Raw genomic sequence first — 12025 nt, 5'->3', positions numbered from 1 at the left:
ACTTTGTTGGCAGCTTAGCAGCTGACACAAGAGGCTATAAAGACCTCAGTACCTTGGCCTTGCACACAAGATCATTAAAGTTGTTATTGTTAGCCAATGCCTGCTACTGGTCATTATAGGACACAACATGTGGGTTGGACTTAGGGATATGCTATATGCAGCCTTATAGACCTTGTCTATTAGTATAGTGGCTAATACTGTCTTGTGCAGCACACAATCATCACTACTATTGATACCACAATTTTTAGCACTATTTATATTGTTTATTGCCTTGTTATACAGAAGATGCTCAAACTTGGTGTTTTCCTCTAGCTATTGGGCTATGTTAAGCCGGCTAGGCTTAGTCACATGCACGTGATGCACTTAAGAGGGGTTCCCTGGGCTAAAGCTGATTGTGACGGCCCAACGAATAAAGACGACGGCTCGTCTTTGGGCTTGTTCCAAGAAAGGCTGGTCTGTATTGATCTTCTCCTCGAAGAGTCAAAGGAGATGCTGGTTGATTACATGGCGGTGTTCGTCTGGTACGAACAAGTCCTCTCCGATACAGCAGATGACTTCGGAGGGATCCCAACGGATGACTCAATATGCGGCGAGTCCTTGATAGGTTGCAGGCGGTAGAGAATGATAAGAGTGATGAGACGAATCCAGTGCGTCATCAGACTGAGTATGGTTCTTTAGATTTGACAGAGATCGCGAAGCGTGAGCTGAAGGTAGCCAGATGCTGGGCGCAGTGCTGAGATCAAGATGTATACAAAGTGAATGAGCTGAGGCTTCCAAGAAGCTCAGCTCTCCTATATATAGTACATGGCTATTTAGGGTGGGACGGACATATGGTCCGTGCTTTCAAATGCTAAGTACCATCAACGATCAATGTGTGTAAGCCACAGTCATTGTTCGTACTCCGCGGCTCTTTGATGTAACCATATATAGTAAGTATATCAAATGTCTGTCCGCAGCAATATCAAATAGAACTCGATCACAATCGACATTAGTAACCACAGCAGAAAGGAGATCATAGTATGTAAGCGTTCATGCGTCAGCATGTAAATGGTAAACAGTCCAAGTCTGAGTCATGTGCATAGCTCATGACCATGTCCTGAGTCACGTGCCTAGACGCGTGTCAAGTCACAGTCCTAGTCGTTAATAGTTCGAGTCCGAGGAAGCACCTGACCTTCCCTTCTGTCCACGTGCTAAGCACGTGTTAGGACACGGTCCTAACAGGCTATGGAAAAGACAGTCATGTTGGTATGTAGTGCCAGAATCATATATTTGCCTGCCATGTAGGAAATATGTGCATTAAGCATATTAAGATCACCTCCAACAATCTTGTGCTTATTTATATATAGGCATGCCATACATATACTTTTGTCCCCACCCTCTACCTCACTAGTGGCTATTTGGAAAACCCCTCTCTCTTATTGGATCTTAATTATTCATAATCATGTTTTTGATCAAATTTGCAAATTCAGGTAGCATTGTCTATACTAGTAGAGTCCCATTGAATATTACACTCAATCATAGTTTTATACATTCTCAGTCCAAATTGTATAAGTGCCATAATTTATTTTTATCCTATATAAAGTGTATTATCGATTTTCCATTGGTTTATTATCTTCTTAGCTGGTGTTTAAACTGAATCCTGAAAGACCTGACTTTTTAGGTATTTATTGACTTATTTATTTATAAGAGAGAGAAAAGATAAATGTTAAATAAAATCAGAGATGTTGAGGTTGCCTATATTATGTCTACTTATTTAGATTACCAAGTTTATATCTTAGACCTTGTGGCTTAGTGGCTTAGAGCATCTGTCCTGGGTGCTTGCATACATGAGGTTGTTGGTTCAACTCTGGCAGAAGGCAAGTTTGTTATAAGGTATATTCTGTGTTTGGGTATTAAACTAGTGCTCTAATAGACATGACTCTATAAGAAGGCTATGAGAATTGTGATGCTTGATTTATTATGATTTTTCCGAAATTTCAAGTTATAATCAATCCTAATAATTCCTAATTTAGGAAAATTATGTCTAATTAGAACAGGTTTAGAGAGGGGGTAAGCTAAAAATGTCTAATCCTAATTGTTCTTAATTATGCATAAATAGAACTAATTAGAGCTTGATACAAAGGGGTGGTTTTCCAGATGTATGTAATGATGTCCGCATACTATTGCAAGCCTAAAACTACAAGGATCCTTCTCAAGAGGATATTTATGATTATGGCCTGTTTCTTTTACAAAAAATTCTCTTGGAATCCCACAAGGATCTTACAAGCTTTCCTCTAATGCCACTTCCTTAAGAAAACTGAATGATAGTAGAAAATAATCTTTTGTTTTAGGAACAGCTGAATTATGATATGCCAGAACTAGCTTTGGAGGTTGAGGAGAGAAGAGAACAGTTCAATGAGGAACAAGTGGCTGATTTTGATGGCATCATGCAATCAGCCACTCATAATCATGGACACACCTTTTTTTCTTCATAGTGCAGGTGGATGTGGAAAAACATATGTCTGCAACACTATTGCAGCTGCTATCTGCTCTATGGGCAAAGTTGCTCTATGTGTTGCTTCATTTGGGATTGCTTCTTTGCTTTTAGATGGCGGACGTACTGTGCACTCACGTTTCCACATTCCAATCCCCATTCATGAAGCTTTCACTTGCCAGATTCAGAAAAATTCAGACCTTCATAATGTACTTTGCCAAACTGGTATCATTATTTGGGATGAAGCACCAATGCAGCACCGACATGCTATTGAGGCTTTGGACTGTATGCTAGAAGACTTGATGGAAAATGCACAGGCTTTTGAAGGAATTACTATGTTGTTTGGTGAAGACTTCCGACAGGTCTTTCTAGTGGTTTTTAGAGGGTCTAGGGAATAGATCATCAATGCCTCCCTTCACCACTCACATTTATGGAGCTTAGTCTATTTGTATCATCTAACCCAGAACATGGATTTGGATCAAACTCCAGAAAGTCAAGAATTTGCAAACTGGCTTTTAGAGGTTAGCACAGGTCAAAATCTCCTATAAGACAAGTCAATCTCTCTTCTACAAAATTTGTGGTTAGAGCAAAACACATTGAAGTCATTGATCCACTATCTTTATCCAGATATCCAAGTAGGACCAAAGCCAGATGGATATTTCCAGGAGCATACCATTCTCTCAACAACCAATGATATAGTGGAAAAGATCAACCATGGTACCTTGGCAAAGTTTCCTGGAGAAGAATCTGTGTTGATATCAGTGGATAAGGTAGTTGGATCACACAGAATTACCCTATGGAATACCTTAACTCTCTCAATGTCTTAGGATTGCCACTTGCACACCTCAAACTCAAACCTGGCTATCCTCCTATGCTTTTTCGGAATATTGACCAGCCCAATGGTCTCTGCAATAGAACACAGATAATCCTTACAGACATTAGGCCTTGCATTTTACAATGCCAGATCTTAGGTGGAAAGCATGCTGGAGAGACTGCATTTATTCCTAGACTTACCATTGAACTATTAGCAGAAGACATGCCCATGCTTTTCTCTCGCCATTAATTCCCCATTTAACTTGCATTTGCCATGACCATCAATAAAGCCCAAGGTCAATCTGTTTTAAATGTTAGTATTGACCTGCACAGTTTGGTGTTTTCACATGGCCAACTCTATGTTGCATTATCATGTTGCACATCCAGTGAGAGGATCAAAGTCTTATTCCTTGAGGAATGTGGGAATACAAAGACTATAAACATTGTCTATCCTGAAGTCTTGGCAAACCTGATTTGATATTTGGCAAGTTCAAGCTCCATTAACTCTTATTCTTAGAGATTAACCAATAATTTCTTTCTTAGATGTAACCTTTCCCCTTAAAATCTCAAATCCCTCAACAAAGCTTTAAAAGTTCTCAATGGTATGTGCCAAATCATTCAAAATTCTAATGCTTATTTGCTTTCTTAGAAGAACACCCTCAAGGCCCTAGCTCTCAACTTTACTTTACTATTTCTCCTGATTTGTTATCTGTTTGTTTACACAAATGCTATATAACATAAAATGTGCTTGCACTCAATCTTGATGATCTCACTGGACATTAACTTTAGGACTGGTTTCTATTCACTGGGGACAAACTCCAAAATTATCAAAATAAACCCTAACCCCACAAAACTAATATTAAGCACTGTGCAAGAGTTGTGAAGCGACAGGTCGGAACTCCTGTATAGTGCCAGACAAGCAAAGTCAACAATTTTAGTCAACTAATTTTCCCACACCACCGGAATTGATGCGCATTCAGTAAATAAGCATTTTGAGCTCCTTATAAGCAAAATCCCATGAGCCAATCTCATGTAAATTACATTTTATTGATTTTGACCCTTAAAAAATTGGCCAACCCCTAAATTAAATGGTAGGGCCTCAGAAATAGCATCAATCAACTCCCTTTTTTTTATCTAAGTTTAATGGTAGTCTTAAATAGCCCCAAAAAAAATTACCAAGGCTGTAATGGTGGTGCATTTCCAAACCACAACATACTGAGCTACCAAATTATGTAGCATTTAAAGCATCCCCAAGGGCATCCTCCAAGAAAGAAACATGCATTAAAAATTCAGCATCTTCACAAAAAATCAATCCACTCAAGAAACTCACCTGAATTTGAGTTAGACACTGAAGAAGACATGGAGGATATTGATCTTGATAATCTATAAGACAGAGACTAGCTCTCATCTATGAAAAACCTGGTGAGTTCTCAAAAAATTACATTATAATCAATACTAGATAGACCATGAATAGCAGGTCTACATAAATCACACTCACATAGTCCTATTATCAACAATAAGTCAGTGCATATACAGCAATGCCTAGAGTGGAAGTGAGTGTGAGAGGGCCAGACAAAGTTCAATAGTTATTTTTTAGTAAGCAAGATGACAACCAAGAATGGCAAGGCAAAGGGATTGCAGCAGACTCTTATAGAATATAGCTTTGATGTCTACACAATAAAGGCCAAGTATTCTCCAATTTGTCCTTTTAAGAGTGACACTTGCTATACAGCCTGACTCCTGACCAGGCAGGATGATTTTTTTTTCAAGAATCCCTTCTTGAGCAGAAATCAAAAGCTTGAGGTTACATCTGCATCTTTCTTCTGAAGTTCCATTGTGAGCTTAATCCTATTGAGATGGTCAGTTTCTTCAGTCTTTTCTTTTATGGCATGTTCATATTATCCAGTACTGGGACTAGTACAAGCATTGGTGCTGTAAAATTTACAAAGTCAAATTTGAGGATGCAAAGAAAGTGGCACAGCAATGCCTCAATAAGTGTCCTGTCAAGGTGATTCACCAATTTTTTAATCAATCATGGTGGTTTATGGATGCATATCATAAGGGGCTTATAGGGAAAGTGGCAGAGTGGGCTATAGAAGGGTTGGGCAGTGCACAATGATGTCTGTTGATGCAATGCTGACCTGAGATTGACTCAGATTGACTCCGATGCCATTTTAGGCCTAATTACATTTTGTTTTTTTTGCCCAAAAAATTGGCCACCCCCATTTTACCATGGGAACTTCCATGAAGGGCATTTTTTGACTCCTTTTGCTTCCCTGAGTCCGAATCTGAACTCAGTTTGTCCCAAAAAATTCCGCCTGGGGAGTTAGCAAAATTGTCGACTTTGCTTGTCCGGCACTGTAGTGGAAACAAAGATGGGACGAGAGGCCCGCACAGGACATGCGTGGCCATGGTTACTCCTGTACCTGATCATACCTGATCACGTGTTTTATTCAGACTGGAAGGTAAGACTGCGAATGGGGTAGATAGCAGACGTCAGATACAGATATTCGGAGACCACGTCGGAGGTTGAAGGAGGATCGTCAACATCGCTGCCTTCGGGAGACTGGGTAGAACAACTCTGGCAGATCAACCGATTGTTCACATAAAGTCCCATGAGCTCAATATGTTCACTGTATATTTCAGTATATACCACACGAGCTCAAATGCGCTCGCAACGTCGTGATCAACCGTTGTCGAACAGTCCGACATCAAGATATCAGTCGCCAGGAGAGGAGAGGAGTTACCTGAACAAAGAGATCCGTCCGAGACGGCACAGCAACCCGTCGAGGGCCGAGAACAAAAAGGAAACTGGAGCACTGTTATTCCGTAGAATAAGATACGGGCTAGCTGCTACACGGGTATTATGATGAAAGTCCAGCGGCTTGAGACTATGGTGATGATGAGGAGTAGGGGTAGGGGTAGAAGGATGAAGGTGACCGAGACGAACTATTAAAAAAGCGAGAAACCTTCTCGAGAGGCATGTATGATCAGACCATCTAGCGCTACATCGAGACAATTGCCGAAACCAAACGCACCAGGACCGGACAAGCGAGAGCAAACAAAAAAAAAAGACAACGACAACGACGGCGTGCGACTGGCCTTCACGGTCTGCGCGACGCTCAGTGGGCCGTGAGCGCCTGCGACTCGGACGGCAGGCGGACGAAGTTCTTCACAAAGTCGAACTGGGCGCCCGTCTCGGGGCTGTGCGGGAACCGCCTGCACTTCTCGACCGTCTTCCACTCGTCCGCGATGATCCTGAGCGCCTCCTCCCCGTTCCCCGCGGTCCCGCCCTCGACGAGCCAGCAGCCGACGACGAGCCCCGTGCGGCCGATCCCGCCGCGGCAGTGCACGGCGGTGATACGCCCGCGGCGCTCGTTGTCACGCAGGACCTCGAGGATGCGGTAGACGTACTCGACCGACTCGGGCAGCGAGCGGTCGTGGATCGGGAAGCTGTGGTACTCGACCGCGTCGGCGTCGATGTGCGCCTGGGCGACGCGGGAGGCGAGGTGCGGGGCATAGGGCGAGAGCTCGCCGGACTCGGTGAGGTCGATGAAGGTGCGCACGCCGGCCTGGAGGAGGATGTCGAGCTTTTGCGTCGGGCGGGAGCAGTACGGCGACCATGGATACTCGCACGCGAGCAGCAGCGGCGTGGCCCAGTAGGAGTTTGGGATGGGGCGCGGGCAGGTGGAGGTTAGCGGCCGGGGGCGGGTGAGGCTGGGGAGGGCGTTGATGGCGAATTGGAGGGCGGTGGAGGAGGCTGGGGATTGAGAGGGGTAGGTCATGTTATGGGGGTGTGCGTCGTGCGATTGTAGGTAGAAGACAGGGGATGTGCTCGAGGCGGCGGGGTACGGGTAGATAATGAAGCGGGCGATTTGTGGGGAAGGGCGGTGGAGATACACGGAGCGTGTATGGGACGGGTTATATAGGGTGTGGGATTGGGTGGCAGGCCTGGCTGTTACAGCGCGGTGGCGGTCGCTTCAATTGTGGAGCAGTCGTGCACAGCCACTTGGTGCTACGGGAAAGGACGCGGCCCAAAGCCAAGGCGACGTCGCTGGCATCCCGTTCGAGATCCCAGATGCACACCGCAATGCCGCTGCTGCACCGACAACGCGCAGATCCATGCAGGAGACCCAATCTCGCTCTGCGTTTTCCGTCTGAGGACCGTCTTGTTATTGCTGTCGTACCCGTTGGGCCCACCGTGCGGGAGGATTCAGAAGCAGGCGGTGTCGATGGACTGACCCCTCGGCGGTCTTGGCCGCGTAGTCAAGCCTAGAACCATCAAACCGCGCTTCACCTTCCCGATCCAAACAGCCTCGGCCGCGTGGAAGCCAAAAATACGCCCAACTAAGTATGACAAGTAATCTACACAAGATATGAATGCAAGCGTGCGGACATCAGTCCCACTGCCACCCACACCGATCACCCCGCAAGGAGAGTGGCGATCTAGAGGCCATCTCGCCCAAGGTCCCCCTCACAGCCTTCACTCCATCTTGCGATCCGAGTCTTGCATGTCTGGGCCGTCTACGGTATGTACGGGACCCTTGAACGTATACCGCCCCCAGAAAACCCACGTCAGCCCAACGAGAATCAGGATCCCCCCTACGGCGACGACAGCGTAATTCATGTTTTGCGAGTTGACGGGGTGTGCAGTCGGGAGGATGAACAGCACGCAGATGAACACGGTGAACTAACAAGAAGCCGCGTCTAGGCCTGCACAAAAATAGAGTGAGATAGGCACGCACCAAAAAGCTGAGCAGGTTGATGGTCCAGGACCACCTTCCCAGGCTGAACGGGCCTCGTTCTTTGAGGCTAGGCGGCGCAAGCAACAAACGGGTCAGTTAGGAAGTAATTGTCCAGAGCGAAGGGGCATCTCACGAGTCTGGCCAGAACACACGGATCGTGATGGGCTGCAGGTAGCTCAGCATGACGGCAATGGCTGCAGAGGACAGAATCGCATTGAACTAGCCCGACCCGCATCAGCTGCGGAACTCTGGACGATACCAACCGTGTGAATGGACTCACCGCAATCGCCGACCCGATGTAAGCGCAGTGTATGATGCTCGCGACGAGGACAGACAGCCAGACGCCCCAATACGGCGCCTGGAACCGGTTGAGCGCCATGAACCTTCCCTTAAGCGGGAACGCGTCGTCGCGCGCGAGCGCGTAGAATAGCCGCGAGCTCGCCGTGAACGCCGTCACGGCCGCCATGAACTGCGCGAGCGCGATGACGGTGAGGCACATGAGCGTGAGGCGCTTGCCGACCGCATCGTAGTAGAGCTGTGCGATGGGCAGGGCGTAGATCGTGCTCTGCACGCTCGGGATCGACTGGACGGAGAAGAGCAGCGCGAGCATATACGCGAGCCCGATGAACCAGGATCCGACGATGGAGCCGACAACTGCGAGGGGAGCGAGAATCTCTGCACGCTTGGCTTCTTCAGCAACCTGTGCGGCGGTCTCGCTTGAAGGGGCTTGGGTCAGCACACGCAGCTGAATGACTACCAGGTATCCGGTGTGACGTACCAGCCTTCAAGCGTATAGACGGCCTGCAGGAATCCGAGAAGAACGACAAAGCCGCGCGAACCCCATCCCGTGAAACTAAAACCGTCGAATCACGTGTCTGCATGCATGATTATAGGAGCGACTCACTTTTCGTAGTCCGTAAAGACAAATTTAGCGGTGTTCTGCCCGGCGACGTCAGAGAGATGCAATGAGGAAAGAAGCAAGACAGACCTTCTCGGGTGCCTTGACCAAGAGCGTGATGACGAGGACGAACGTCCCTCCGAGCGTCCACCAGACATTGAACGAGCTCATGTTGCCGATCGCCTTGGTCCCGATCGTGTTCATGATCCCGGAGAGTATGTTCACGCCCCAGGCAATGGCCGCGATCTCCACCCTCGTCAGCGTGCGGCCCTGGCCCACCTCCGCGAGCGACGCGATGTAGAGTGCGACGCTAGAGGTGATGCGGGAGACTCAGCGTTGCATTTTGGACCCCGCGCGCGGAGAGCGATGACGCACCTCAGGTTTCCCGACGTCCCGGTGAACACCATCGCGATGGAGTATATCCAGCCTGTGCAGACTTGGTGCGGGTAAGCGGCTGGCGGACGGTAGACGTAAAGATGGCAGATGGCTTACAGCCGAGGAACGGCGCGTCGGGCTTCATCTTGCACACCCAGAAATACAGACCGCCCATCGTCGGACTGAACAGAGTCGTCAGAAAACCGTTCCATGAAGGTTCGAAAGGACATACTAGGTGCTACATATCTCAGCCAAGCAAAGTGCGATGAGCAGCATGAACAAGCTGCAGATCTGTACACCTCGCGCGAACCCCGCACGTCAACACACCCGAACTGCCTCAACATGAGAAAAGTACGCACATTCCACCCCCAGAACAACCCGAGCGGCCCACCCGAAAACAGACCCGTCTGGAACGCGCTGCTCATGCCCGTCAGGATCCCAATCGCGCAGAACGAGATGCCCAGCACGCCGAACAGCGACATCTCGCGACGGAACTCGGCCTTGTACCCCAGCTCGCGCAGGCGCTCGTCCGACACCGCGTTGGCCGGGGCATCACTATCGCCAACCGCAGCGACGAAAGGTGCGTTGGGGGATTTGGCAAGGAATTCAATGTCGGCGACGCTCATGATGAATGTTCGTGTTCTTCGACTTCGTAGGCGGGATCGTCAGGAAGTTGTGGTTCCTCGAATGCGGCTTGAGAAGGCAGCGGGCCGCAGAGTCCAACAATCTCGAGATCATGAATGAAGGAAGGCGCCTCATTTACATATCTTTTAGCAGTAAGGCACCGTCTGACGCCGTATCTCGAGAGGACCCCTGAAGATAGGGGGGCATGCCTGAGTCACATTTTTGGTAGATCCTGAAAAAAGTTCGGACAAGTGAGCCAAAGTTCGCTCAAAATGTTCGGATTTGCCTCTGGTTTTGGGGCCAATATCCATAATTTTTCCGGACGGAGGCATCAGGCATCCCGGATGTCCAAAATATTCGGATTGCTGGGATCAGGCCTCAAAAGAGCCAATTTTTCATCGGACAACATAGATCAGGCCTTTAAAGACACAATTTTGTTAGAATCTACATTAGAATGTCATTTTTGAGCTGATGATATACAAGAGAGCATATGTGAGAGCGTCTGTGAGCTCGGTGATCGATAGTTGTCGATGAGGGAGAGTTTTTGTATAATCCGGAGGAATATCAAGTTGAGGATCCACTGCCATGTCAGAGCTAGTGTCGGATATGTCGAGGATAATTTCGGTCATTGTGTCGAGCAAATGAAATGATACCAGACCGGTGCCAGATAATACTAATATTGGCATAGTAACACTGAGCTGACAAATAAGTCTATAGTGGCCTCTGACTAGTATGAGATTGTAAATCAAAAACAGGGAAGATATCTCGGGTGAACAGCTCTAGAAAGATGGTTGAACATGAAGAAAGATGAAGTAGAGACGAAGAGAGACGAGCGCGAGAGAAGCGCCTGTTCTACGTAACGAATAAAGTCGAAGTACGGCGGTTTTTTAGCTCAAGGAGTAGAAGGCCAGTCGGGTCCAGGAAGTCCCGAAAATGCTTGTGGCTCGAACCTCGTATCTTGCATACTCTTGTGTTCAGATCAAACTGGTCATTCCATTGCACCACAAGACCGATACAAAAGTTCGGACTCATCATCCATATTACTGCCAAAAGATCCGGACCCGGCATCAGCTTTTCCGCGACAACAGCCCAAGAAATCCGGACCACGGCACAGGCCTACCACCACAGCGTGGCATTTTTATCCGGACGGACTCTGGTTTTTAGGCCTTTTTTTTCACAAATTTTCTCCGGATAGGGGGTCAGGCCTCCCCCCCTATTTTCGGGGGTCCTATCTCGAGTCGTATGATAGTGGATGTATAGATGTAGCCATTGTCACCGGTGTCGTATCCTGTCGTATCTCCTTGCGACCAGGTGGTGCAGTGGTGGTGCTCGGTCGTCGCCGACGGCGCAGGAGGGCGCAGGCAGATATCGGGCGCCTCGTGATTCTCCCTCTGAAAGGTCTGCGGAGCTTGAACACCCATTTGCCGGGGCACTGCTGGAGCCCAAGCCGAGTCAAGAACATGTACCGACAAGCAGAGGCAGTTTCCGGAACGATACAGTAGGGATATGGACGTGGCAGACGAGTGGCAAACGTCTTATTATTTCTTGAGCTTTGGAGGTGCTCCTCGTCGCCGCATACAAGAGATATCGGGCGCCTAACAGTCGGAGCTAGGCGGTACCTAGATGTCCTTTGACAATCCCCATCGATCGTCTTTTTCTCAATGCAAATGTCGACCTCTGGTGAGCACCCCATGTTATCGCATCTACGTTTTGCTTATTGGAATGTCTGACCAGTAGTGATATTTATCACCAAATAGTCAGAGTTGTAGGGCGTCTACAATGTAGAGCAGCTCGTGTATGCACACGAGTCTACGCCAAGCCTGCGCGAAAGACCCGTTTGACGGCGACCTGAGGCAGGCTCTGGCAGGATACTGCGGAGACCGTCCTAAATCTGTCGCACCACGCAGCCATCCTCCAATCCATACTCAGCTGTCAGTGTCACTCGATATGAACTGCCAGTGAACTGCCTCTCCACAAACACGCGTCCAGCTTATAGTGCAAGCGCTCCGCATTATGGTAGTATACTTCCTGCTTCGGTGTCGCTGGTTTCCCGGCGCTTTCGATCTTGGAGTCTGTGCTCGATCTCGATCGGAAAGC

General features: G+C 48.0%; 4 protein-coding genes across 4 annotated transcripts; 2 read left to right on the top strand and 2 right to left on the bottom strand.

The window, feature by feature from the left end:
- Positions 1-4824: 4824 nt before the first annotated feature.
- HETIRDRAFT_421719 (uncharacterized protein) lies at positions 4825-5616 on the top strand (the record flags this gene model as incomplete). Its single annotated transcript, XM_009552791.1, has 3 exons — positions 4825-4839; positions 5205-5294; positions 5443-5616. The coding sequence occupies 3 exons, from the start codon at positions 4825-4827 to the stop codon at positions 5614-5616; spliced, it is 279 nt and encodes a 92-aa protein (XP_009551086.1).
- A 471-nt stretch (positions 5617-6087) lies between these two features.
- HETIRDRAFT_441895 (uncharacterized protein) lies at positions 6088-7168 on the bottom strand. The gene is made up of 2 exons (XM_009552790.1): positions 6325-7168; positions 6088-6255 (listed from the first exon to the last, which is right to left on the bottom strand). The coding sequence occupies exon 1, from the start codon at positions 7069-7071 to the stop codon at positions 6409-6411; it is 663 nt and encodes a 220-aa protein (XP_009551085.1). The 5' UTR covers positions 7072-7168; the 3' UTR covers positions 6088-6255; positions 6325-6408.
- A 601-nt stretch (positions 7169-7769) lies between these two features.
- On the bottom strand, positions 7770-9930 carry HETIRDRAFT_52003 (amino acid transporter; the record flags this gene model as incomplete). The annotated part of the gene is made up of 11 exons (XM_009552189.1): positions 7770-7976; positions 8032-8098; positions 8165-8250; positions 8312-8747; positions 8810-8884; positions 8936-8970; positions 9020-9239; positions 9305-9365; positions 9422-9486; positions 9537-9595; positions 9664-9930. The coding sequence occupies 11 exons, from the start codon at positions 9928-9930 to the stop codon at positions 7770-7772; spliced, it is 1578 nt and encodes a 525-aa protein (XP_009550484.1).
- Positions 9931-10107: 177 nt separating this feature from the next.
- HETIRDRAFT_480283 (uncharacterized protein) lies at positions 10108-10399 on the top strand. Its single transcript, XM_009552789.1, has one exon. It carries the CDS (start codon positions 10201-10203, stop codon positions 10393-10395), a length of 195 nt encoding a protein of 64 aa, XP_009551084.1. The 5' UTR covers positions 10108-10200; the 3' UTR covers positions 10396-10399.
- The last annotated feature ends 1626 nt before the right edge of the window (positions 10400-12025 follow it).

The sequence above is a fragment of the Heterobasidion irregulare genome, assembly GCF_000320585.1.
Source record: "Heterobasidion irregulare TC 32-1 unplaced genomic scaffold scaffold_10, whole genome shotgun sequence".
In the NCBI taxonomy this organism is placed as follows: domain Eukaryota; kingdom Fungi; phylum Basidiomycota; class Agaricomycetes; order Russulales; family Bondarzewiaceae; genus Heterobasidion; species Heterobasidion irregulare.
The sequence above is the reverse complement of the archived record's forward strand: the minus strand, read 5'-3'. Positions and strand labels throughout refer to the sequence as shown.

What these genes read in the sequence shown, in the direction of transcription:
- HETIRDRAFT_441895 (XM_009552790.1), bottom strand. Translation starts at nt 7,071, where the DNA reads ATGACCTACCCCTCTCAATCCCCAGCCTCCTCCACCGCCCTCCAATTC.
- HETIRDRAFT_480283 (XM_009552789.1), top strand. Translation starts at nt 10,201, where the DNA reads ATGTTCGGATTTGCCTCTGGTTTTGGGGCCAATATCCATAATTTTTCC.